We start from the raw sequence: 26,829 nt of genomic DNA, 5'->3' as shown, positions 1-26,829 counted from the left end.
GCTCGCAGTCAAAATTGGCTGCCCAACCAATGGATAAGAATGATGTGTAGGAAAAATAAGCTGGGACAGGAAACACAAGAGCTTTGAGTGCCAGTTAGCTGTTTGACAACAGGATTTTGATGTAAGTGTCTGGTTTTTATATCTGTCTTATAATTACAGATGTATATTTTAAATTGGGATTGTGAAATCAAAATGATTAAATTCTTCCATCTTCCTCTGTTCTCCCTAAGCTTGTTGATGCAGAGATCAGTTGTAGCACTTCCTGTGGCCTGACTGGCTGGCCGTGACCTTTGCTCACTGAGCTCTTGCTCAAATGTATTTTCAGAACCAATAAGAGGTCATTGTGTCCCATTAACACATTTTTTTCCCCCCGTGTTCTCTTTGTACCAACCAAGTATGTTAACTAACGCCAAAGACATAAGACTGCACTTTGAGAACAGAAAATCAGTGTTTTTGACAATGGGCAATGCATGTTTTTTGCAATCTACATATCCTATTTTAAACCAATTTGGTATGTATAAGCATATTTAAGCAGTTTTGAATTTCCAAAGCCCTGTTAAATTGTAATTCAGTGTGCTCAGATTTTGCCGCTACATTTTTTTTTCAAGCACTGATCCCATTGTGTAACTCTTTAAATCTTCAAACTCTTTGAATGGTATTTTCTTGCAATTGCTATGTGGTCTTTCTGCTACATATTTTATATAATTTGCTTTAAATACTTTGAAGTATATGGATCCAAAACCAATGATGTTGAAAGGTTTTCAATCTTTCTTGCAGGTTCATACTCTAGTTTTGGTGATACTGCTAGATGCCTATTTGCAGAAAATTAGTTTTTACACTAATTTGCAGTCTGTTGGAAATTGGAGAGTGTCCTATTTTCAGTGAATTTCTATGTCTCTCTGCCTCTCTAAAGTGGTTGTGGGTGTGCAGACCCAAACTTTTTTGACCCTCAATTTTAGTTAGTCTCCCGATGATATGAAAATGTAATTTTTAAAAAAATATGAATTGTTAAAGGAAATATCTTTTCAGGGGGACTGCAGAAATGACATTAAATTACAACAGTTAACTCTACTATATGTTGATCTTTGCCATGCAAGTTGGGAAATCAAAATGTGGTTATTCTAGAAGTGTTTGTCAGCAGTATGTCTTATAGAGGCAGCTTAGACCAAAATATGCCCACAAGTAAAGCTAGCTCCAATGACTTACTTCTCCTGTTTATTATGTAATCATATCTCAATATAAAACTCAGCAAACTTATAATTTACTATCTGTCACTGCAGTAGAACTCACTCCATGGTTTGAAAGGAGTATGTGGTATTTTAATCTTTGAAAGCAATCTAAGGTTAAGTAATTAAAAAAACATTTATGGCTGCATTTTTCTAAAAGGGTGGGGCTGTTATAAAATAGTAGCATATGTTTTCCAAGTATCTTTCAATAGCATGAGGAGCTCTACAGATTGTTTATTTTCTATATATTAATATGCTCTGAAAGGTAACTCATTATTTTAAGTCTTTGATCTGTTGCCCTCTCCCCTTTTTGTTTAGTTCTGGAGATCATTAGGAAATTCACTTGTAAAATTGCTTCTGTAGCAACAGTACTTTAAGCATAATAGTAAGCCCCAAATGTACCTCACAATCCAGGGCTTGACTCAAGGAAGTTGAGCACTTATGAAAAGTGGTTGTAGGTGGACTCTTAAGGAGAAACTTTGAACGTGGCACTTGGTGTAACAAGTGTAGGTTCTGCCTGTTATTAGTGCAGGAAGGAGCATGTGAAGCACCAGCTTTGGCAGAGGATGCTGGCAAGGCTTGAGGAACTTTCCACAGAATGTAGAGAGGCTGCTAGGGAAGTGAGGAAGCTTGTTGAAGTGTTTGAGTGATAGCTGAGCAAGATTTTGTGTGGCATAGAATGAAGTCTTTGTGGATTAATGTGAAGGATTTTGCTGCCATGAAACAATAAATTTCATGTCGTATAACTCAGTGATAATAAACCTGATTCTGATTTATGTGATGTTCCAGTACCTGGAGTGGCAAGATGTGGAAAAACCTCTCAGTGGCATGAAGAGGGTCAGGCTACTTGGAGGTGATAATATGGCTGGTGAAAGCGGGTGCATGGAATGGCCTCCGGACCAGCAAGTTAAGTCTCAGTGCACATCTGAGGAGAGGTTTTAGAATTAAGGGCAAGGGCATTGAATCCTTTCAAAGGTCAAATGGGATTACAATATTGAACTTTGCACTGAACAGTTGCAAAATATTTTTGATCTTCAGTAACTTGACATTGGTCGCAACAGCACTGGTAGAACCAAAAGTGGTAGTGGGAAGAAAAAGCTGGTACAGTGCAAGTGAAAGCTCACTTTGTAAGTTGTATTATTGAGAGCAATGTATAAATGTGGAACAGTACAATGGTAAACTATTCCCTACTCAGTATCTACTCTCTGTTTATTCATTCAGCTGTGACTTCTCTACACACGCGAGTAGCGCAAAACAATTGCCAGGCATCCATGCTGACCTTTACTACATAGAACTAAGTTCATTGTGAGTTTGTAGAAGAGTGGGAGGAGCACAGCTGCCTGTTTGGCTTCCAGCCAAAGAGACAATTAAGTGGCTGACTTCAAGGTTACTACAGGGCACAGGCTCTGGTTTGGATTCTTATACTCAAGCTGTACCTTGGGATTTAACAGCTTTGTGTGTGTTGTCAGAGTTGTACTGTCCAAAAATTATACTTTTCAAAACTGCATTAAGAGATGTTATTAGTGTTGGGGATGTAGGGACATTAAGTAAACACAAAGAAATTATCTGGCATGATGTTTAATATTCTGAATTCATCAGACATATCCTTCCATTGTGTCACTATGGCTTATGAAAGTGCCTCTTGACAAGTATGTTCCCATTAAATCCTCCCTCTGCTGTTCAATAGGATAATTGATATCTTGAATCTAAGAAACGAAGCTTAATTGTATGCATGATTTTATATTTTTCTTTTAGACTCTTTCATTAAGGCTCACAAAATATACCAGGAAATGGGGTTTAAAACAGTTGATATTTTGCCATTTAACTAGCAATGTCGGTTATTTTCTGGCAGATTTGGAACATTGAATCTATTTAAGTTAAAATTATGAGAGGCAGTAGACAGTCAGAATCTTTTTCCCAGGGTAGAAATATCGTATACTAGAGGACATGTCTTTAAGATAAGACGGTGAAAGTTTAACAGAGAAGTGCCAGTCAATTTTTAACACAGTGGTAGGTGCCAGGGGTAGTGGTGGAAGCAGATATGGTGGCATTTCAGAGGCTGTTAGACACATGAATATGCACAGAATGGAGGGATATGGATCATGTACAGGCAGAAGAGAGTTTGTTTAATTTGGCACAGTGTTCAGTGCAGACTTGTGAGCCACTGTGATAGACTGTTCTATGTTCTGTGCTCTGTTAGTTTGTGTCACCACTGAACACAATAGCAGAGTCTACTCCTGCTAGGACTCCCCAGTATTTGTACTGAGGAATCATCATCTCTTGGATCCTCCACTGAGTTAAATTTGAAAGGGGATCTGACACCCCATTGAGTTCAGTATTGATTGTAGGACTGCAGATTAAGAGACAAAGGGAGGAATAGCAAAAACCAAACTGCTGGAGGAACTGAGCAGGTCAGGCAGTCCAGATGAAGGGTCTCGACCTGAAACATCTTCTGTCCATTTCCCTCCACAGATGCTGCCTGACCCGATGAGTTCCTCCAGCAGGTTGTTGCTGCAGATTCCAGCATCTGCAGTATCTTGTGTCTCCAAAGGGAAAAGTAGTTTCATTTTTAACTTAGCTTAGTTTTTTTTCAATTTATTGTTTTGAGTTTATTTGTGTTTTTTTTAAATTCGTGTTTTGAAGTTTTTAAATGCCTATATAAGAAAGATTTTAAAACTGCAAAATGGGAGGCGTTGCTGATGCTTTGCCAGCTGGCAAAGCTTTCAGTGCTATTTTGTGGGTGGGACTTCCTTAAATGTTATTTAGCCCATGTCACTGTAGTCCATGATGCACTGGACCAGTAAAGTAAGTCCCTCATGTGGATGTGGCGAGACTGTGTGGTGGATCCAAGCCAGCAAGATTTGGCCTACATAAACATTACACATTGCAGTTCCTTTTCCTATGCATGCTGAATCTGTTGGAGGAATTAACATTTGCTCTGCTACATAACACTTTGTATTCTGCAATTTCTTTCAACGTTCAGAAATTGCACTAGCCATTTTTGGATACTCTGTGACTGCCACCTAAGGTTCCAAATTAGTGTGCAGATAGATTCTGTGCAATCATAGTAAGAACTGTCTTTTGTAATTGTTTTGGCCTATTCTTCACATTCTTGAATGTGGGATGTAGCATTTCTTACTCCAAATCTTTTCACGTCATTCACATTTCTGAGATATTTTAGCTAGTTCCAGAAATACGAGGGGAAGATTAACTTGATTTTCATCACAGTTATTGTTGGAACAATGCCCAGAGTAATTCAGTTAATTCCTGCAATTAAGAGGAATGTAAATGCATATTTTAATATGGGGATGAAATGAGAGAGGAAATTAGGTTTATAATAAATGACTTCAATATGGAGCCAGAATCAGTTGAAGATGTGATGACTTTGTTAGTGCCGGAACTTAAATTGTTATGATCATGTTTGAAAGAATAAATAACATGAGGTAGCGTGGGACCCAAACTTGGATTTTGTCCCAGAGGATATCAGTGTATTCAATGAAATACAACTGTTTTGTTTTTAAGGTACTGTATTTGGAAAATAGTGCAATTAAATTCTCGATTCTAGAAATGTTCAGAGTTGGGTGTGGCCACTAATGAAGTTGTACTACAGCATTTCAGCTTTTAATATTGGTTTTGGGTTCAGCTAAGCATGCCATCTTTGTTATCATTGGTGCAGCTGATAGAGCTGCTGTCTCATAGCACCAGAGACCTCGGGTGCTGTCTGTGTGGTGCTTGCATGTTCTCCCTGTGACTACATGGGTTTTCTTCAGGTGCTCCATTTTCCTCCCACATCCCAATGCTGTGCAGGTTAGTAGGTTGATTGGCCACTTTATGTTGCCTGTGGCATGTGGGTGAGTGATAGAATCTGAGGGGAGTTGATGAGAGTGTCAGATTAACATAGGAGTAATGTAAATGGGTGATTGACGATCATGCGGACTTGATGGGCCGAAGGGCCTGTTTACTTGCTGTATCTCTCTGACTGTATTTTGCCCTTCGCTCACTAAAATTTGTGTTGGAAATTTCAGCTGAAAAAATTCCTTTGAAATTGTTGCAGTGAAGATGGAAAGGAAGGAGGATTATTAACCAGCAAGTTGTTTTCCAGGATATGCAGAACCCCGGAAGGAGCCTGTGCCCAGATTTTATAAGTTTAAAAACAGAGATAGCCTAGATTGCCTGTGATTTGGAGGGTGCATGTACAGCATTTTATCTTGGAATTTTTAGATAGTGTTCATCTGTAGGAAATGAACAGATAAAACAACAGCGCTTCAAAACCTTCGGAGAAGCGGGTGTCTTGCAAAGTAAGTTACAGCCTTAACTCTGCAGCTGATGACAGCAGGTCAATTTGATGTTTGAAACTGTATCGCTGCTAAACTTTTGTATAAATCAACATATTTTCCCTCTTTGTGCTATCTATTACTGGACTTTGCTTTCTCTTCCATTTTTCTATGCTATTATGATTCACCATGTTACTTATCTACCTGCTGATTATGTCTCTTGCTAACACAGTGCATAATTAAAACTGGAGTCCTGGATTGACATCGACTTTCAAGAGTTATAGTGTGAGTAAAACAGCGATGTTTTCGTATTCTCTTCCACCTTCCTTGATGACTCAGTGGATTGTGAGCCTTTGCTTCCACCGCTCTTTATGGAATTAGATTTCCAGATATTTTAAACAGTTTTAAGACGAGGTGGATACATTCTTCAAAAGCAAGAGTGTGCAAGGTTGCTGGGGTTTGGTGTGAATGTGGAGTTGAGGCTATAATTATATTAGTTGTGATCTTATTAAATGGAGAAAGAGGCTTGAGGGGCTGACTGACCCACTCCTGCTTCACGTTTGCATGTAATTGGCAAAAGAACAAGAGCACCTGAGGAAAAACTCCTTTTATGTAACAGGTTGTTAGGGTCTGGAAGGCACTACCACGATAATAGTGGAGGTGGATTCAATTGGCGCATGGTTAAATGCTTAAAAGGAAAAAAAATATGATGGGCTATGTGGAGAGGGTGGTGAAATGGGCTAAACTGGATGACTCTTGCGTAGAGTTAGAAATGTAGTTGATGAGCTACATGACTTTTTGTGATTTCTGATGAACTTGATTGTTTTTCTAGACAATTCACAGCTTTGTTTAGGATCAGCTATGTTGATGTGGGACTGGAGTCCAAGGATGGTCAGCAGATTTGCGTTCTAGTTAAGGAAATGATAGACAGTGACTTTCTTTTAAATGGATTGAAGTTGCATTTTGAAATAATTGTGGATATGTGTTTATGTGATAGTGTCCATATACTGTAAGTCTTCATGTTGAAAATCTAATACGTTTTTCCATTTAGAAATGAAGGCTAAATGTTCTGTTTTGGGACCAATAACTGTTGTGAAAAGCCTCTTCCACCCTCTGCAGGATATAATAAAGGGAAATAACCAGTCTGTTGACAGCACTGGTCCTGAGACCTTTCCTGATGAAGGGTGTTGGACACCAAACATTAACTGATTGACTTCAGTTTCTTCACATTGACTTGAAATTATACAATTTATCCATTGTTGAGCACCACTCTGTCATTAATTTTCAAATGGGGAAATGACAGAAGAAAAAATAATTGTGCATAGGGGAAGACAGATAATTGAGTTCAATACATTTGCCATTTGCTAAAGCCTGACCTGAAGTGTAGGATGAGCTTCAAAGAACTGTAGCTGAGTTGTGGAGAAGTAATTTTGTCTTTTTATTAACAGGGGTAATTTACAAAAGTCAGTGCATGTATTTGTTTCTGGGAGAAAACAACATAAATACTTGGACTTTGTAAAGTTGTTTTCTACCTGCAACTTGGCATGGCCTTGTTTGTGATGCTGATGTTTTCATGTACCTGTTCACCTTGTCAGGCTAAATGATAAAAATTAGCATGTTTGGTAGGTGCTGTTGCTAAATTGCTTAGTCATCTTCTTGTTGGGGGGAAAAAAAAACATTGGAGGAGTTCAGCAGGCCAGGCAGCATCTGTGGAGGGAAAGTGATAGTCAACGTTTCGGATTGAGGTCCTGAATCAGGACTGAGAGTGTAGAAGGAAGGTGGTCAGTATAAAGGGGTGAAATGGGGGCTGGTGGGTGATAGGTGGAAAAAGAGAAAGAAATGAAAACTGAGCAGTTGGAGCTGGATTTGGGTGGGGGGAGGGGGAAGGTGGACACTGGAAGGTGATAAATGGAACCAGATGTGGGAGGGATGATCGGCAGATGGAACCTGATGGGGGAGATATTGGGAAAGGAAGTTGTTGGTACACGTTGCATGTGTACAGAGACTGCAAGGGATACGACACTATTATGTTTTACAATGTTACAAAAAACATTGTTGCAGTGCAAAGTATCAACTTTAGATTTACCCGATTATTTAGTTTACGCACATAGTGTTTAAAAATCCATTTATGTCAAATTATTCGATTTAACTGGCTCCTTTTTTTCAGAATTCCAGCACTTATGCCTTGTGTTTACATGATAAAGCTTCTTAAATATCTTTCAAAAAAAATATTTGATTCTTCTCTAAAGATGTTCCTTAAGACAAGTTTTGCACAATATGCTAATTGTAGCGTGGTTCTAGTTTCCTCCCACATCTCAAGAATGTACTGATTGGTAGGTTCACTGAACGCTGTAAATTTACCTCTAGTGTAGGTGAATGCTGAGAGAATTGGGGCAATTCACAGCCGTGTGAGAGAATATGTTACAGGGAAGTAAGTGGAGTAAGGGGATTGATGGGATAGCTCTGGGAGCCGGCATACCTTTGAGCCAAATGCTCTCTTTGGTTGTATGGAAATGTGAAGTATCACTTCTAGCTTTTAAAAATAAATCTGAATAAAGCAATTTTTAATTAGCTTCAAATGTGCACTTAAATATCTTAATGACACATTAGTCATTCAGTATTTAAAAATAGTCTGTCTTGTTCACAAAGCACAAACTAAAAAAGGAACTGGCTATATTTAAAAGAATACTTTGAGGTGCCTCAGCAATGGGCTTTATTTTAAATGTGTTGATAATTTGTAGGAGTTTTTCTGTTGTGGTCTGTGCAAAAAGCATCTGAACAAACCTATGTGATAGAAGTTTTTAAATGGAAATAGCCTACTCTGAAGTTAGCAAATGCAAGGAACTGATGATCTCAGCGGCCCTTATTTGTCATCATTTGAAAATCTTTGCTTATTGTTACATTTTATGGAGCGTATTTGCTATTTGGTTGCAACGTCTTCAGTGTGACAGGATTTCAGACTCCTGACTACTGTGAACTGACTCTGAGTGTGCTTGGGTAGTGATGGTTCTGCTGGTTGGTCTCCCTTAGACGGGGAGGAAGGAACTAGCTAGTCCATGTGTGATGGGTATTGTTGACTATGTTTTTTTAATTAAATTAAGTGTACATGTAGGACTATCAGTAATGAAATACAACTGCTGATTTGGGTTTTGTAATTTTTTTTATATGTGAAGGTCAATGTAAGTGGAGAGATACATGAAACAAATTTCATGTCATCTAAATCAGTGATAATCTGATTCTGGTTCTGAGACTAAATAGATTGGGACTATTTAGCTTTTAGAAAAATGAGAGAGAATCACATTGAAATAGGTCTTAATAAGGTGGATATAGAGCTGATGTTTTCCCAGGCTGGAGTGTCTAGAACCATGGGTCCTAGCTTCAAAATAAGGGGATGGCTGCTCAAGATAGAAATGAGAAGTTTCTTCACCCAGACGTTCAGTCACTGAGTGTGCTATATTCAAGATAGAAATTGATAGATGTTTAGATATTAAGGATTCAAAGGATTATGGGGCCAGTGTGAGAAAATGGTATGGGGTAAAAGGGTACTAAGCTTATAAATGACAGAGCAGACAGGAGGGAATGAGTGGCTTACCTCTCCTATTTATTGTATTACCAAGTTCGTCAACCTAGGGTGGCACAGTGTCGCAGCAAATAATGCAACTGTCTCATGGCACCAGTGGCCCAGGATCAATCCTGACCTCTGGTGCTTTCTGTGTGGAGTTTGCATGTCTCCCTGTGGGAATGCGTGGATTTCCCCTGGGTGCTCCATTTTCTTCCCACGTCCTGAAAGCATGTAGGTTGGTAGATTAACTGGCTACTGTAGATTACAACTCATGCCAATGAATGGTTGTAGAATCAGAATGGGTATCTGAGAGGGAAATGGTTACAAGGAAATAGGTGGGGGAATGGGATAGATGAGATGGCTCTCAGATTTGGTTGAGACTGAATGAGTGGGCTGAATGGCCTCCTATATCATGAGGAAATACAAGAATCAATTGATGTGACAACTTGTATGGCAGGAAATTTCATGTGCACGTTTGGATGTGCAACTCATAACTGACAAGTAATACAAAGTAAAGCAAATCCATAGAAGACTGCACCATTGATTAGAAGTTTTGATCAAATAGTCTGTGAAAATTTAGATAATTTGAAATTTTTTCACACTTCAAAAAATTGATCACAATTACTGAATATCAATGTAAATAATAGCAAGAGTTGGTATTTAAGGCATATAATTTGTGTCTCCCCGTGTCTGCGTGAGTTTCCTCCGGGTGCTCCAGTTTCCTCTCTCAGTCCAAAGACTGTGAAGTTGTGAAGTTAGGAAGTTGTGGGCATGCTATGTTGGCGCCAGAAGCGTGGTGACACTTGTGGGCTGCCCCCAGAACACTCTATGCAAAAGAAGCATTTCACAGTTTCGATGTACATGTGACTAATAAAGATGTCTTATACCTTTTTATAAAATTAAGATGAAGAAGGAAAACTGCAAATCTTGGTGTCTGTAATGGTTTACAGCTCTTTTTTTTACCTTGCTGATGGTACTAACCATTTGTGTTGGGAGGTTTAATACACGCAGGTCTTACAAAAGAAAATCACTTTGAAAATATGTCAGTTACAGACAGAGAAGTTGCTGGAAATCCTGAAGGCAAAGAAAATGTAGAAAAACAGTACTCTGGAGCGTTGTTGGTAAAACTTTGGGTTTCTGGCCCAAGACCCTTCATGAGAACAGGAAAGCAAGCTTTCAATTGGAACTTCAGACAGGTTCCTCTATGCTTTGCATGGAGTTGTCCGGGAAATAATTCAGTAGAGAGTATAATAACATTGTACAAAGTACAGCAATGGTTTATTCCTCTAGCTTTGGAGCATAGGAAATACTAGGGCACAGTAAACTTTGAGCAATGATGAAAAAGTGGACTCTGTTCTAAACTTTGGAATACCTTGGTCAACATATTGCTTAAATAAACATTCTTTAGATAAACAATTTGAAAGTTACTGAAATACAGCAAGATGGCATAAATTACAAGGTAGTAGTTTGCTTTGATGGAAAGAACTGGAACACATCAGGCTTAAAATCTTAGATCCTACATGAAGCTTCTATGAAATTTATGGTATGTATTTGAACATGATTTATCATTTGTAAATCAAAAAAATTGCTGAAGCTGAAAATTTGTGGTGAAAACAGAAAATGCTGAAAACACTCAACAGATCGAGCAGCATCTGTGGAAATAGAAGATAGAAGCAGGGTTAATGTTTCAGGCTGAAGACCCATTATTGGAACCAGGAAAGTGAGAAAACAAGTTGATTTTAAGTTGCAAAGAAGGTGGCTGTGGGGGATGGATAGGATGAAGGGAATATCTCCAATCGGGTTGCCCAGGTGAACAGATCAGTGAAGGCAGTATAGAGAGAGAGATTAAAGGGGCATGTTAAAGCAGTGAAATACATGAAACTTGAAACCAAAAGAAGAATACTGGCAATGCCCAGCAGATCAGTCAGTGGCTGTAGAGGGAGAAAACTAACCTGTAGCAGAACAGGTCAATTCTGACAGGAAAAGGAGTTATCTGTAATTGTTATCAAGTCCCAAAGATTGCAACATACCTGGATGAAAATGAGGTGCTGTTCCTCAAGCTTGTATTGTGCTCTGTAGGAACAGTGTTGAAAGTCACAAACGGGTCAGAGTTAGATTGGGAAGGAAAATTAACTGGAAATTCCTGGTCAGCCTTGCAGACTGAATGGAGGTTTCCCTCAAAGCTGTCCCCCAGTTTACATTTTGTTTCTCCAAAGGAGGAGGTTTAACTTAAAGGGAAAATGTACAGTAAATGGCAGGAGTCGTAGGAGCATTGATGCACAGAGGGATCTTGAGGTGCAAGTTCATAGCTCCCTGAAAGTGGCAACACAAGTAGATGTCAACAATTTAAATTAGCCTTTCCTGTTTGTTTCAGAACTCGCATTTTCTCTCTCCATAGACACTGCTTAAAATACTGGGAATTTCCAGCATTCTCCTGTTGGATTTAAGTTTCAGCAACTGTTTTTTTTTGTGTCCCTTTGTTTATTTTCTCGCTAATTGCTTTCATTAATCTATTAACCTGATTGCTCTGTAAACAGTGGGATCACCTGGGCAACCCTGACCATTTCCTTTATTCTCCCCACCTCCTCTGTAACTTAAAACCAACTTGTTTTCGACTTTCCCAGTTCCCATGACCACACTTCAACCTGAATTGTTAGTCTGTTTCTCTTTCCATAGATGTTGCCTGATATGTTTTTTATGATATTTTTTTCTCTTCCCATATCTTGATAATTTAAGGTCAGAATGTTTCTTAGGAATAAAACCAGAAAACTGCAGGAATACTCAGCATGTGATGTATCACTTGTGGAGAGGGAAGTGGTCCTTTTTGATAACCTTTTGTCAGCATTCATTGACCTGAACTTTTGTTTTTCTTTCTTCACAGTTGCTGCCTGATTTACTGAGTGTTTCCAGCATTTTCTGATTTTTATTGCAGATTTCTAGTACATGTACCTTGTCTTTTATAATTGGTCCTTTATGAAATTTAATCTTTAAATTGTTGGTCTTGGTATACATGCAGTAATTAGTGTGATTGAATTTAAACAAGGAAAAGTGACATACAACAGTACAAGTGATGCAGTCAATTTGCAAATTGTTGGGCTTTTTTTTTACAGTATGTGTGGCAGTTATGTGGAAACGTGTATTTACTTTGGTTGACTGATACCTGCTATGTATTGTTAAAACATGGTGCTAAATTTATTTTCTGTCCTGTACTCCACACAGTTAAGGTGTCTGATAATGTTAATGTGAGTTAGTGTGTCTGATGTGCTCACTTCTTCCCCTCCTCCCCCTCCCACATTTTTGTATAAACCAATGCCATATCTGTTGTTTTAATGTTAAGCAGAGATCATCGCAAATATTTATTTACACCCACAATACTTCCTGGGTTAGAGGTGGAGGTTAATAGTCAGGGGAGGGTGAGTGTTTGTTGGTGAGTATGATCTTAAAGGATATAATCTAGTCAATGATTCTGTTTTTATATATATAAAAATAGAATCATTGACTAGATTATATCCTTTAATATATTATTGGCTAGATTATATCCTTTTTATATATATTTCTTGATTTTTGACTTTGCATCTGATGAACCTTCTAAAATATAATAATGGTGATGTAGAGTGCCTAGAACTTTAGATTGCATGCTTTTTTGATGAGCTGCTCTGGGGCTGCCCCATGAGACAGCAAGAGATGCAGGGAAAACGTGAATTGGCCAGAAAGATACTTGAAATTACTGTCACTAATGTCACTACTGAGTCATCTATTGATCGAGTATCTCTGGAACTAGATGCTGGAGAAAGTAATCACTATTAATTGTAGCACAGTCTCCAGGCTTCAGAAGGTACTCTGCTCTAAGTTCTAAACCTGCTCAGTCAATTCTCCACATGTCAGCAGAGTGACCTTTGAAATATCAGTACATGCAACATGGTAACAATATGTACTTCTAGTTGTAATGTGATTGCACAACAGAAGTCATAGATTACACTCTAAAGCGATTTATGTCGGGGTAAAAATGGATATTACATCAAGAGCGATGTTAATAGATGTCCATCTGATTCTGGGAAAAGACTGACTCACTAATGTCAGTGGTACACCTCATAGAGCTGCTGCCTCACAGTGCCAGAGACCCAGGTTCAATACTGACCTTTGGTCCTTTCTGTGCGGAGTTTGCACGTTCTCCCTGTGACTGTGCGAGTTTTCCCCAGGTGCTCTGGTTTCCTCACACATCCCAAAGATGTGCGGATGGGTAAGTTAGTTGGCCGTTGTAAGTTGCCTGTAGTATACAGGTGAGTGGTAGAATCTGGGGGGAATTGGTGGGAATGTGAGAAAATTTTTTTGAAAATGTAAGGTTAGTGCAAGTGGGTGCTTGATGGTCTGTGTCCATGTGGTGGGCTGAAGGGCCTATTCCTGAATCATATTGACATCTGACACCTGATGGAAGTCCACTGTTTAATTTCCTGAGAGGTGCTTTTTCTCCTTGAAGTGCTGACTACAGCAATCTAACCTGGTTTAAAATACCTCTTCGGTTAAACAGATGCTGACAGATAATGGAATCATAAATATTTACTTATCAAATTCCAGCACTGGCGGCCTTTTTGTGTGTGTGTGTGTGTGTGTGTACTCCTCACTCTCCTAGCTGTCTCCACCTTCACTCTCCCTTCCCCCAACTGGCTCCATCTGCCTACTTTTGTCTGCCTCGACCTATCATCCACCTGCTTCTGTCTCCCAACTCCGCCCCTCCACCTCCCTTACCTGGCTCCATCAGCCCATTGTCCTTCACCCTTCGATGGTCCATCAATCATCTGCTGGCCTTTGTTTCACCCCTCCCCCTCTCCTCTTTATACCAGCTATCTTCCTCTTTACCCTCAGTCCTGATACAGGGTCTCGACTGGAAACATCAACGGTTCCAAGACGAGTAAGTGTGCAAGGAAGGACAGGCAGGAGCAAGGTAATAGGTTGGACAAACTAGGATTGTTTTCTCTGGAGCAGTGGAGGCTGAGGGGAGACCTGATAGAGGTTTATAAAAATTATGAGAGGCATAGATAGGGTAGACAGCCGGTATCTTTTTCCCAGGGTTACAGTGTCTAATACTAGAGGTCATGCATTTAAGGTGAGAGGGGTAAGTTCAAAGGAGATGTGTGGGGCAAGTTTTTTTTAAACAGAGTGGTGGGTGCCTGGAATGCACTGACAGGGTTGGAGGTGGAGGCAGATATGATAGAGGTGTTTAAAAGGCTCTTAGAAAGGCACATAAATGTGCAGAGAATGGAGGGATATGGACCTTGTGCAGGCAGAAGGGATTAGTTTAGTCAGGTGTTTAATTAGTTCAGCACAGCTTTGTGGGCCGAAGGGCCTGTTCCCGTGCTGGACTGTTCTATGTTCTATAATTCCCTCCCCCCCCCCCCCCCCCCCCCACAGATCCTGCTTGACCCACTGAATTTCTCCAGCAGAATTTTTTTTGCTGTTCAATAAAATTTCTCGGCATAATTACTTTTTTAAAAACAAGAAATTCTTCAGAGTGTTAATGAACTGCATATGCATTAAATCGGTGTGCTATAACTCGGTTGCTCATCCTGTTGGGAGCATGACTGACCATTTAAGTCTCAGGATGTGATTGTCACTTGATCAGTTGGACTACTGGCTTACTGTTCTCTTGTGATTGAGATTCAGTTTATTGCTGTGAATTGATCAGAGGTCCTTGGCCTTTCCTATCCACGTACCTGTCCAAATGTGAAGAAGGCATATGGGATGCTGACCTTTGTTGGTTGGGGCATAGAATAGAAGAGCATGGAGGCCATGGTACAACTTTATAAAACTTTGGTTAAGCCACAGCTGAAGTATTATGTTCCGTTCTGGTCACCATACTATAAGAACAATGCAAATGCATTGGAGAGGGTGCAGCGAAGATTTACCAGTTGTAAAATATTTCAGTTTTGAGGAGAGATTAGATAGCTGGATTTGTTTTCTTTGGAGAAGGCTGTGTGCCACCATCAGGTTCCCCCCACAAAATTATGAGGAGCATAGATGGTGTGGACAGTAAGAATCTTTTCCCTATAACAGAGACATCAAAAACCAGAGGACATATGCTTAAAGTGAGGAGTAAGAGGGTTAGAAGAGATCTGAGACATTTTTATTTTCAGTGTTAGCAATCTGGAACATACTGAGAAGGTGGTGGAGGCAGGCACACTCAAAAATTCAAAAAAAAAACTAGCTGAATGAACAATTAAATTACCAAGCAAAGAAAGCTATGGACCAAATGCTGGTAGATGGCATTGTAGAGATGGGTACTTGATGGTCGATGAAAGGGGCTGTTTCTGTGTTGTTTGACTTCCTGTCAAACCCTTCCCCACCCCCCTCCCCCCACCACCACACCAAGTCAATCCTGATTGTGTAGGTGGCTAGTTTTTGCTTGTGTTTTCCTGCTCTTGGCAAAACAAGTCCAATTCCTAGGAAACCTCAGTCTTGGCAATTGTTACAAAGCAATTCCAACTTCTGCACGCACCCTCTTCCAACAGAAGTCTACTTCTCAACTTTTAGGACCTAGGGCTACTGTGGGACAGTGGAGTGGTGGAGAATTGACCACCACTTTACCAACAGAGATATGCCAAAACACAAGTTAAAGAGATGGATTTCTTTAATTGATTTGAGAACTTGTAATATAGCACTTTCTTTTAAAAAAAAATTAACAGGAAGACTTGCTATTTTTGTTTACTATGAGGAACACAATTTTACAAAGGGAAGAGGAAATAGAAATGATAAATTGTTCATTACTTTTAATGCCCTGCATTTCCTTGAATATTTTTCCAATATCTGCACAACAGAAGTGGTAGTAAGCTGCTAAGTTCAAAGTTATAAAACCCAAGTTCTCTTATTTTTCCCTTAAATCATATATCTGCCTTAAATTTTGATTTCCCCTTATTTAAGAAAAGATGCATTGGAGGCAGTCCAAAAGAGATCCACGAGGTTAATTCCTGGGATGAGAGGGTTTCCTATCATGGATGGGTAAAGAAATTGGATCTTTTTTTCCTTTGGAGTTTGGAAGAATGAGGGGTGATTTTTACTGAAGCATACAAGTTCCTTAGGGGGCATGAGATGTTTCCATGAATGGGAGAATCTAGAACAAAATTAGGGGGCACTCATTTAAAACTGAGATGCGTAAGAATTTATTGCAGAGGGTAGTGAATCTGTAGAATTCTGGAGGGTTGTGGAGGCTAGATCATTGGGAGTATTTAAAAAGGAAGTAGGTAAACTTTTGAAAGATCAGGGAATTGAGGACTATGGGGAACTAGCACAGAAGGCTTGGGCCAGGTCAGATATGATCATATTAAATGGTGGGACAGGCTTTAGGGGCTGAGTGGCCGACCTCTGCATCTATTTTGTTTTTACATTCTTGTGTACCATTGGTCCAGGTCTCTTCACAACTTACTAAGAACCCACTCAAATGTCTGATAGACTTTCGTATCCTTTGTTGCTGTACCCTTTCACATAGTGTTTTCATGGCTAGATTATCTTTCGTGAGATCTTTTTGCCAATAATTGCTGCTCCTTTCCCAGTTTGCCCATCTTGTCAAAGGCTTGCTTTAGTGACTACAACATCATCCTTGGGCTGAATTTCTATTAAATCTACTTGTTTTATCATTGCGTTCAAACATTTATGGACAGTTGTCCTCTTTGGATGACAGACTCAGTGTTGCCCAGATGGTGCATTCCTCTCACTTTTTCTTGCTGATACTTTGTAATGTTGCAATGCAGGCAACTCTTTAATGTTTTGCAATGATGCACAACAATCTTTACTGCTATTGGAGTGTTTGTTGTCATTATCACATTTTGTACTTTAACCTTTGCTAATCCCACTTTATCTTATCGCTCAGGCTCGTTTGAATCGTCTCAGAGCATGGAATTTTCCAGATATTTGACCAGTTTTGATCTATTATTTTTGTGATATTTGGGGAACTAAATGGGGGCAAGAACTGAATGTATGCTGGTGGGTGCACAAGGCACCTGGCTATCATGGAGCAGGCAGTGTGCCCTGATGGCCCTTTTTACCTGTCTCCATATATCAAATTGATTAATTTATTATTTTTGTTCAGTTTTACGTGGTAGAGCAATTGACCCAAGGGATGGCCAAGAGGCTGTGACTGGGAAGAGGAAAAAAAATCTCTTGAAGATGATAGAATTGAAAAGGGTCACAAGTGGGGAAGAGTGTGGCCATGGAGGGTCTGAAAATAGCATGAATTTTTACAATTGAGGAGAGACTGCAGATGCTGGAATCTGAAGCAACAAACAAACTGCTGAAGGAACTCGGCGGTTCAGGCAGCATCTGTGCATTTTATTGTATCTGGTGCTCCAGTTGCAGCCTCCTCCTACGTAGGTGAGACGGGATGCAGATTGGGGCTTCGTTGACAACCTTCGTTCCATTCGCCGAACCAGCTGGGATCTCCTGGTGGCCGACCATTTTAATTCCACTTCCCATTTCCATGGCCTCCTCCACTGCCAGGTCACAGCCAAGTGAAAATAAGAGGAACAACGCCTCATGTTCTGCTTGGGTAGTCTCCAACCTGACAGCATGACATTGAATTCTCAAACTTCTGGTCATCGCTCCCCCTCTATCCCTTTTTTCCCCTTTTTTTTTCTTCTCTTTCCTCCTGATCCTGATCCAACTGGCAATTGTCACCCTATGTTTTTCTCCTCCCTGACCCTCTCCTCTCCATCTGCCCATCACTTGCACACTCCTCCCACCGGTTCCTCTCCCAACCTTCCATCCTTTATTCCATGCCCCACTGTCCTCTCCAATCAGATTCCATCATCTTCAGCCCTTTGTCACTGCCACCTATCACCTCCCAGCTTCTGACATCATTCCCACCCTCATCTGCTTATCAGCCCCACCCCTTACCTGGATCCTGCCAGCTCTCGCTCCACCCCTGCCCCCCACATTTTTATACTGGCTATTTCCCCTCTTTCCAGTCCAGGTGGAGGGTCTCAACCCAAAATGTCAACTGTCCATTTCCCTCCACAGATGCTGCTTGACACGCTGAGTTCCTCCAGCAGCTTCTGGGTTTACAGTTGAGGAATTTGCTGGACTGTGAGCCAGTGTAGATGACTGAATGCAGGGGCGATGGGCGAATGGGACAGTACGAAATAGAAAAGAGAGCAACATATGTTTGGGTGATATTAAGTTTGTACAGGAAAGACCAAGGTGTGACTGCAGGGGTGGATGAGGGCTTCGGTGTTAGGTTTGCTGAGGCTGATAGAAGCCAGAAACCTGAAATTCGGGTAATGTCCAGTAGCTCAATTGGCATGCATGTAGAGAACTAATTTGAGATGTGGGTAGTCTACAACCTTACGACATGGACATTGAATTCTCCAGTTTCAGGTAACCTGCTCTCTCCTGATCTACCTAGTCCCTTCAACATGCATCCAACATGCCCCAGCCCCCATCACTCTGTTTCTTTTCTCTCTTCCACTGACTCCATCTGCCCACACTCCTCCCACTGGGTCTCCTCTCCCCACTGTTCCCAGCTGCCCACCTCACCTCCCTTATTTGGTTCCATGCTCCACCTTCCTTTCCTATCCCTTCCGTTGCCTCCATCTATCACCTCCCAGCCTCTGTCGCTATTCCCACTCTTCCCTCCTCCATCTGCCCGTCACCCCTCCTCACCTATTACTTGCCACTTCTTGCTCTCTCCCCTTCCCCTCACCCCTTGAAATGGCTACATCCCCTCTTCTCTTTCAGTCCAGATGAAGGGTCATGACCTGAAACGCGACTGTCCATTTCCCTTCGCAGATGCTGCCTGACCTGCTGAGTTCCACCAGCAGTTTGTTTTCTTTTGCTTGAGACATGGTCCCTCTTCAGAAACTGAATTCTGGTAAAGGTTCTGTTCATAATTATTCTATTTTTTAAAAATAAAACATTGGGAGCATATGAAACGGGAGTTGGAGAAGACAAATCAGGTCCCTTAAGTCTGTTCCACAAGTTCATGCCTGATCCAGTCTTGGCCTCAGCAGTACTTTCCCGTTCTCTCCCCATATCCCTTGGCTCCCTTTTAATTGAAAAGTCTGTCAATCTCTGTCTTGAATGCATTCGATGACTCTCTGGGATAGAAAATTCCAGAGTCGCATCTCCCTGAGAGGAGAACTTCCTCCTGATCTCCACCTTAAATGGCTGACCCTTTGTTTTGTAACTATGTCCTCTACTTCTAGATATCCCCACTAGGGAAAATATTCTCTCAGTACCTACCCCATCAATCCCCCTCAGGATCTTGTATATTTCAATGAATAAACTGCCCTTCTATACTCACTCTAATGAGTGTAAGCCTGACCTGCTCAATCCCTTTTCATCCTTGGAGTCAACCTATCGCTATCTCTTTTATATTATTTGCTAGTTTACTCTCGTACTCTATCTTCTTCCTCGTTATAATATTCTTTAGCCATTTTTGTTTTCTAAAAGTTTCCAAATCCTCTGGCCTATCACTAATTTCCACAAGATCGTATACCTCTTCTTTAAATTCATCTGGTATCTCAATTCAGGATTCATAGGAATGTTGCCTGGACTGGAGGGCTTTAGTTAAAAGAAGAGATTGGATAGGCTGGGACTGTTTTCCCTGGAGCAAAGGAGGCTGAGGGGTGACCTTATAGAGGTTTATAAAACTATGACGGGCGTAGATAGTCTTTTTTTCTCTCCCCCAGTATAGGGAAATCTAAAACTAGAGGGCATAGATTTGTGAGAAGGGAAAGATTTAAAGGGAATCTGAGGCACAAGCTTTTCAAACAGAAGGTGGTGGGGATATGAAATGAGTTACCACAGGTGGTAGAGGCAGGTATAATTACAATGTTTAAAAGACGTTTGGATAGGTGCTTGAATAGGAAAGGTTTAGAGAGATGTGGGTCAAATGCAGGTATGGATGTGGACCATGATTTCTGGCTGTTTATTCTCCTCCTTCAGAATGCCCAGCAGATGTTCAGTGACGTCCTTGACCCTGGCAGCAGGAAGAGAACATGCCATCCTGGAATCACAAATGATGCTGCAGAAACTATTTGCTCCTGTTAACTATTGAACCTCCGACCATTTTTGCTCTTCCTTACCTTGTCCCCACCTCTTGCTGCTGAGCCCTCTGTGGTGCTATGGACTTGGCCTGGCTCCACTTCCCAGAGGAGCCTTTGTCCTCACCAGTACTCAGCTGTGAATACTGGTTGGTGAACAAGAAAGGCTTTGAAAATTCCTACACTACCTGCCTATTGCTTCTCTTTTGTCTGGTAGTTATCCATTTTCTCTCTGCCTTCAAGTTCTTAAATTGTGGGGTGATCGCCTCCTGAACTGTTCTTAGCCTCGTGGTACTCAGCAGTGATGGCAGCTGCTGCTCCAACTCCATCAGGTGCTCGAGTTGCTGTAATTGTTGATTCTTCCTGCATTTCGATCGTCCAGACCAAGGGAGGTGTCCCGGACATTAACGTGGCACGGGACCTGCAATCCGTGGGTGTGAGCTGCCCTGTTTATCTAGCAGGAACCAACTTAAAACTTTAAGAAAGCCAAGTATGAACACTTTCCAGCTACACACCTATTGCATCCCTTCTCCTTATGGTGAACTGCAATTCTGAGTTCGAATTAAGAACTTAGTAAACTAAGATTTGGGTGGTTTTCTTGAGAGCAACTTGGCCCACTGGTAAAATGTTGAGGCGAAGTTCAATTTGCAAAACTGTTCACTTATTGTCGTCCAGCACCAATGTCAGCCTATTAAGTCTGAGCAGTGGCATCTGCATTAGCTATGTACTTTCTCTAAATTTTAATTTTGTTGAAAGTCAGGTAATCTAAATTACACTTAAAAATGGACTAACAGCAAAAGATGTTTCTCAACAGGATAACATACCAGTCTGTAAACCCCGTCAAGTGATTTGGAATTCGTTCATTTCGAGATCTGCAATAAACCTTTGAGTCTTAATAGCTTAGTGCTTTCTCAGAGAGAATGAAAATCTATGGCTGAAGTAGCCTTCTCCATAGAAAGGTTAAATTGTCTGCTCTTTGACTGAAACTAAATGGATGGAAGGGGGAGTGGGGTGTGGGGGAGAAGTTACATCTTACATCCTTCTTAGCAGCTTGCTGCTGAAGAGAGAGGAAATGATTAAATGTTAGCATGGCCAGGAGAGAGGCTTTAGCAGTAACGTATGGAGGTTTTCACCAAACAAGTGGAGGTTTAGAAAGTGCAATAATTTTGTAGTACTTGGCAGCTTCTCTATTTTTAAAGCTGCTAGGCCATGTTACCACAACGGTTTAGTTACTGAACAAATATCCGAAGCCATGGACGGCTCCAGAAACATGAATTTGTATGCCATAGGGCAACTGGGGAACATTAATTCAGGAAATAAAAACTTATTGTCAGTAGTGGTGGCTATTGAACTATTAAATTATCACAAAACCCACATTGGGGGAAGGGCGAGTGTTTGTAATGAACTTTCAGGAAAGAAATCTGCCCTTACTTGGTCTGGTCTGTAGTAGACTCCAGACTTTGCAGTGCGACTCTTAACCGACCTTAGAGTATTTGGGATGGGCAGTAAATACAGGGTAGTCAATGACACCAACATCTCGTGAATGAATATAATTAACTCTCCATCTCTTATAACCAGCTGTCCATTTTCAAGGATGCGAATAGTATGTGTTATAGAACAGAAGCAATCATTTGTAAAAGGAAGCCAGAAAATCATAACACAGCAGAAAAAAAACTATTACTAATGCAAGCCACATTTCATCCCATGTTGACTTAGTTTTGGCTAATGCTTTGTTAAAGTTCATTTCATTGTGGTATTACATTGTGAAGAGCTACTTGAATTAATAGTGTTTAAAGAATCTTGTTTTGCCCTTATTTGAAAGTTTTAAAACACAAAGTACAATTTATGAATTTCTGTGTTTGGAGAATGTCAGTCTATTTGTGCAAAGATATAATGACAGATACCTCCCACTGAATTTAAAGAAGATCATTGCAAAACTTTACAATGTGTGTTGGGAGAGTTCGGTGCATTACGTTTGCCAGACATGCTTCTAAAAATGGAGTGACATTGGGATGCCAGCCTGTTTTCCTCATGGTGTCTTGTTTCTGTCTTGCCAACTAAGGCTGTAATTTAGGGATTTTCACCTTTGTCCCAGTAAACTGAGTTTTGAGCACAGCATAACTAATTTTTTTTCCCTGGATCTTAGCTGCAGAAAACCAAACAGCCAATAGGACAGGTTCCCCCTTCTTTGTACGTTATCTTGATCACTGAGAATAGGGTATTGCAAAGCAGTGCCGTGGCGGTTTTTGAAGAGTTCTTCTCTATAGTATGTGTCTGAGTACTTCTACTGCTTGTCATGCTTGTTGTTGCTTTTACTGTTCTGCTTTTATTCTTTTGTTAAAATTATCAAAGCCATATGGATTATAGTGCTGAGTTGGTACCCTGGAATGTTGTTGTCACTTGTACACCTGTTAATATTTGCCTCAAATGCTCCATGTATTTAAGGAATCTGAAAACTAATTTTATTGCTAACTGGTGTAAGGTCTGGAAATACAATTAGATACAGTGAATTGCACATCAGTTTCGCTAGTGTTATCTCCTAATATTAACACACAATAGTTAACCTGCAGTGTGACCTTTGAAAATGACACATCTCATGATCTGGCTGCATGGAAAAAGATAGTTGAGTACACAGTGGTCAATTTTTAAAGGTTGTACCTGGCTTTCATTCCATTTTAAGCTTTTGAAAACCTGCTGCACAGTACTTTTACAGAACACAGGTCAGTCTTTCTTGTGCTATCTTTTTGATTGCTTCTTGCTGAAATGAGCTCTAGTAATTTCTAGATGTTACTTTTGACATCGAGTCTGATGTGGACATACACACAAGTAATATGACATTTTTTTCATGTGTGCAGAGCTGATCTTTAGCATTCTAGTTTAAAGTGTTTCAGAAATTGGCAGCTACTGTGCAGTTTTGTTATGCAAGCTACTGTACAGCCTAATTTGTAGAAGGCAGATAAATTATTCCAGACTGTGATGCTACTGCAGAGAATCTGACAAATTGTGCATTTGACTGATTGTAGATGGAGGATCCAATTTTAAACGAGCACTCATTGAACTCACTGGTCATATTAACAGTAATTATTTGTTCCTAGTATTGGAATGATGTCTTGTGCACAGCTCATTTCCTTTGGAAGGTCCCATTAGTTTTTCCATACCCAAATGTCCAATGAGCACATCAGTGAGAAAATGCAAGTATGTGTTTTTATGTAAGTGATCTTAAGTTCAGTGGCATCTCTGACAAACACTTCCATTGTTTACTTGACTTCTGAAAGTTCGCATTGGTCTGCATTGGTAATTGTATCAACAATGATCATTTTAGTTTAATTTCTACACTAAAAGAGAAATCATTACTATTTGGGGGAAGAGATGCATGGGCTACAGTGGGTGATTTTGTGTTAGTTTTACACTAGAAGTTACAAAGCGTTCTTATTCATTTCATTCTTATTCCTTTTTTTTTAAAGCCATCTGGATAAGTACATGGATAGGGGGAGTTTTAGAGGGCTATGGGGCAAACGCGAGCAGACAGACTAGCTTGCTGGGCAACACAGTTGGGCCGAAGGGCCTGTTTCCATGCTGTGTGACTCTATTTGTAGGAAATCATGGGTCAGTCTTCCTAAGTCTTCCCCTCTTTCTGTCCCTCGAGCCCTGTGATAGGAACCCTAACTGTGGTCATCTCGTATCCAAACTTGCCTGGATGAAAAGGGTCCAATTCCATTGGCCCTGTGTCCCAGTCTGGCAATATAGAAAGTGGAACACCCAGAGAAAATCCACAGTCATGGGGAGAATGTGCAAATTCTATGCAGGCAGCACTCAAGGTCAGGATCAAACCCAGGTCACCGGAGCTGTGAGTCAGCAGCTCTGCTAGCTGCACCACTGTTGTACAGGTGTTAATTGTTGCTGCAGGCTACATAACTGAAATGCCACATTGAAATCTCTTTATGAGAAACGATTGTAGCATTGGCTGTGTCCTATCAAAGCTACTGCATGAAAAAGATGAGGATTCGGGAATGTTGGTCAAGGTGTTGCAACTTGCTTCTTTTGAGGGTGTTGAGTAAACAAAAAAGTCGGGAAGCCATGTTGCAGCTGTATAAAACTTTTTGATCAGGCCACATTTGGAGAAATGTATGCACTTCTGGTCGCTGCATTACAGGAAGGGTGTGGAGACTTTGGAAAAAGGGTGCAGAAGAGGGTCAGCAGGATTTTGCCCGGATTAGAGAGGTTTAGCTACAAGAAGAGGTTGGGCAAACTTGGATTGTTCTCCCTAGAGCGTTGGAGGCTGAGGGACGACCTAATAAGTGTATAAAATTGTAAGAGGCATAGATAAGGTAGATGGTCAGGGTCTTTCTCGCAGGGTGAAAATGTCAAATACTGGAGGGCATCACTTTAAGGTGAGGGCGGAAAGTTTTGTTTTCTCCCCCACAGAGAGTAGTTGGTGCCTGGAATGGGCTGCCAGGGGGAGTGGTGGAAGCAGATACAATAATGGCTTTAAAGGAGCTGTTAGATAGATGCATGAATATGGAGGGATATGGATCATGTGCAGGCAGCTGGGGTTAGTTTAAATTGGAATCATGGTATTGTGGACTGAAGGGCCCGTTCCTATGCTGTACTGTTTTATGTTAAGAAGGACTCTGGATATGAGGGAGAATGAGAATGTAATAGCTTGTCTTTCATGCAGCAGCACCAACACAGTAGCTGCACTATTTTGACTTAATGCACTTCATTGTCGTGAGTGTGATCATAGTTTGATAAATTTCAATGCTCAATTCTCAAAGGACGTGTGCAAATCAAATTACTCTGGTGGGTGGTTTGGAATGCAAGAAAATTAAATCAATTTGGCCAAAAATGTTTCACCAAACTTGTTTCCATTTAAGTGTCCTATCAACAACTGCTGTTGAGTGAAAGAAGCCTTGATATCACACCATTATATTCTGGATTGATTATTCTCATCTAGACAAGAAAATTTGGGAAGATTTGAAGTTTTACAAATCATTGGATAATCGTATGCTACCTCTTTTTAAAAAAAGACAACAGATTTTTGCATCCTTCAAACACAAATGATACTAATGTGAAAGTGATAAAGGGATTTGAAGATGTATTTGTCTATGTGAATGGGGAAGTGAAAGTGTAGCATTGCTTCAGAAACAATCAGGGCACGCTATTGAAGGTGGTTTAAGTACTTTTGAGTCATAGTGAATCTACTTTAACTTGTATTAATTTGGAAGGACTTGATACTGGTAGTGTGTATGGAATATGTGTTCCATTTCCCCAGTGTAAGGTTTTTTTTAAATTCACTCCTGATTCCTCTAGGTATGATCTCAAAGAAAGTCAATTGCATTGCTTCCTCCGTCCAGTAGATGTATACTTATGTCTGCTCTTCTTTTCAGGCCACAGAAGTGAAAGACTCACTGCAACCATGCAAAAGGAGGAGCTGTTGACACACCTTCGTATTCCAGAATTAGGGGAAGTCCAGCAATTCTTGCGCTCTCTTCCATCATCCACTGTATTAGGGATTGGTACTATTGCAGCACTTGCAATATACTGGTATGCCACAAGACCCAAGGCACAGGTGCCACCATGCGACCTATCAATGCAGTCTGTTGAAATTGATGTAAGGTTTGGAAATACTGATGAATTTAAGTGTATTGTGAATACTGGCAATCATTAAATTAACTTCTGCAGATCGATAACTGTGATTCTTGTTCGTCAGGATGAGTTGCATGCAAACAAAAAAAAACTAAGATCCTGTTTGTGCTGGCAATCTCAAATAAAAGCAGAAAATGCTGGAAAAACTCGAAAGGTTAGTTCCAATGAAAGCGCATTAACCTGAAATATTATTTGTTTCTCTATGGGCACTGTCTGACCTGGTGAGTCTTTTTTCCAGCATTTTGTGCTTCTAAATTGCATTACTATAGAGTTGGAAAAAAGCTTGCAATAATTATTTTTCAAGAAGGACTGGGATTGCAAAATAACCTTGATTTCCACTGCTTTAAATCCAGTTGATAGAATCTTACCAAAGGGTTAATTTAGAAGGATTTACTTATTTCAGACATGAACATCAATGGGTAGAAAGGCACTTCTAATGTCCATATGGCAAGCTAGTTTCACTTTCATGTGTTGAAAAAGCCTTAATTGGTCAGTGTTGCATTTATTCTACAGGTGAACCTACTTTGTGTAACTCTGCCCTTTCTATATTTTTTCCTTCATCTGTTTATTTAGCATTCTCTTAATTGCACCTGTGCCAAATCGCCCTACCTTATAGTAGTATTAGCGAGTTTCACTTTCTGGCCATATGTTGCATAATGGTGTACTCTTGAGTTCCCCTATCAGATATGTTAGTCATTTTCTTATTTTGCTTCCTGTCCTGCAGTACTTGCAACAATAGTACAACTACTTGGGATGTTCCAATATAATTTTTGGATTAATTGTAAAATGTCTGATTAGGGAGAGCAGCTTTGAATGTTGAGGTGACCTGATGTGGCCAACACTTCAGCTTTGTTCACTGGGAAGGAGCTGGAAATATTAAACAGGCCAAATGAGCTATGGTGTGTTTTTCTTTTTTCATTGACTTGAAAACAATCTGCATGCCACACAATACCAAATGACAAGATTCAATTGTGTACATAAAAACTCAGACTCAAAAGGATTTAAAAAAAAGAATTGTGTCAACACTCCACATTGAGATGTTACTGCCACCATTGCCATATGAACTAAAAAGCTTCATGCAGATTTTTGCA

The 26,829-nt window shown here is 40.3% G+C and overlaps 1 protein-coding gene across 14 annotated transcripts in view; it reads left to right on the top strand.

The window, feature by feature from the left end:
• acsl1a (acyl-CoA synthetase long chain family member 1a) overlaps positions 1–26,829 on the top strand; it is a 134,017-nt gene that overhangs the window by 51,811 nt on the left and 55,377 nt on the right. For 7 of the 14 annotated variants that reach the window (XM_052019612.1, XM_052019616.1, XM_052019615.1 and 4 more), the window contains exon 2: positions 25,480–25,703. In XM_052019612.1, the coding sequence (XP_051875572.1) occupies positions 25,509–25,703 (195 nt within the window). In that variant the 5' untranslated portion in view covers positions 25,480–25,508. Of the gene's footprint in view, positions 1–15; positions 122–2,324; positions 2,354–10,499; positions 10,606–13,176; positions 13,303–13,986; positions 14,005–22,334; positions 22,359–22,802; positions 22,813–25,479; positions 25,704–26,829 lie in introns of those variants that run through there. The other 7 variants (XM_052019614.1, XM_052019617.1, XM_052019611.1 and 4 more) reach the window with 7 other exon arrangements.

This window comes from Pristis pectinata, chromosome 7 (assembly GCF_009764475.1).
Source record: "Pristis pectinata isolate sPriPec2 chromosome 7, sPriPec2.1.pri, whole genome shotgun sequence".
Taxonomy (NCBI): domain Eukaryota; kingdom Metazoa; phylum Chordata; class Chondrichthyes; order Rhinopristiformes; family Pristidae; genus Pristis; species Pristis pectinata.
This window is presented reverse-complemented; position numbering and strand designations above follow the sequence as displayed.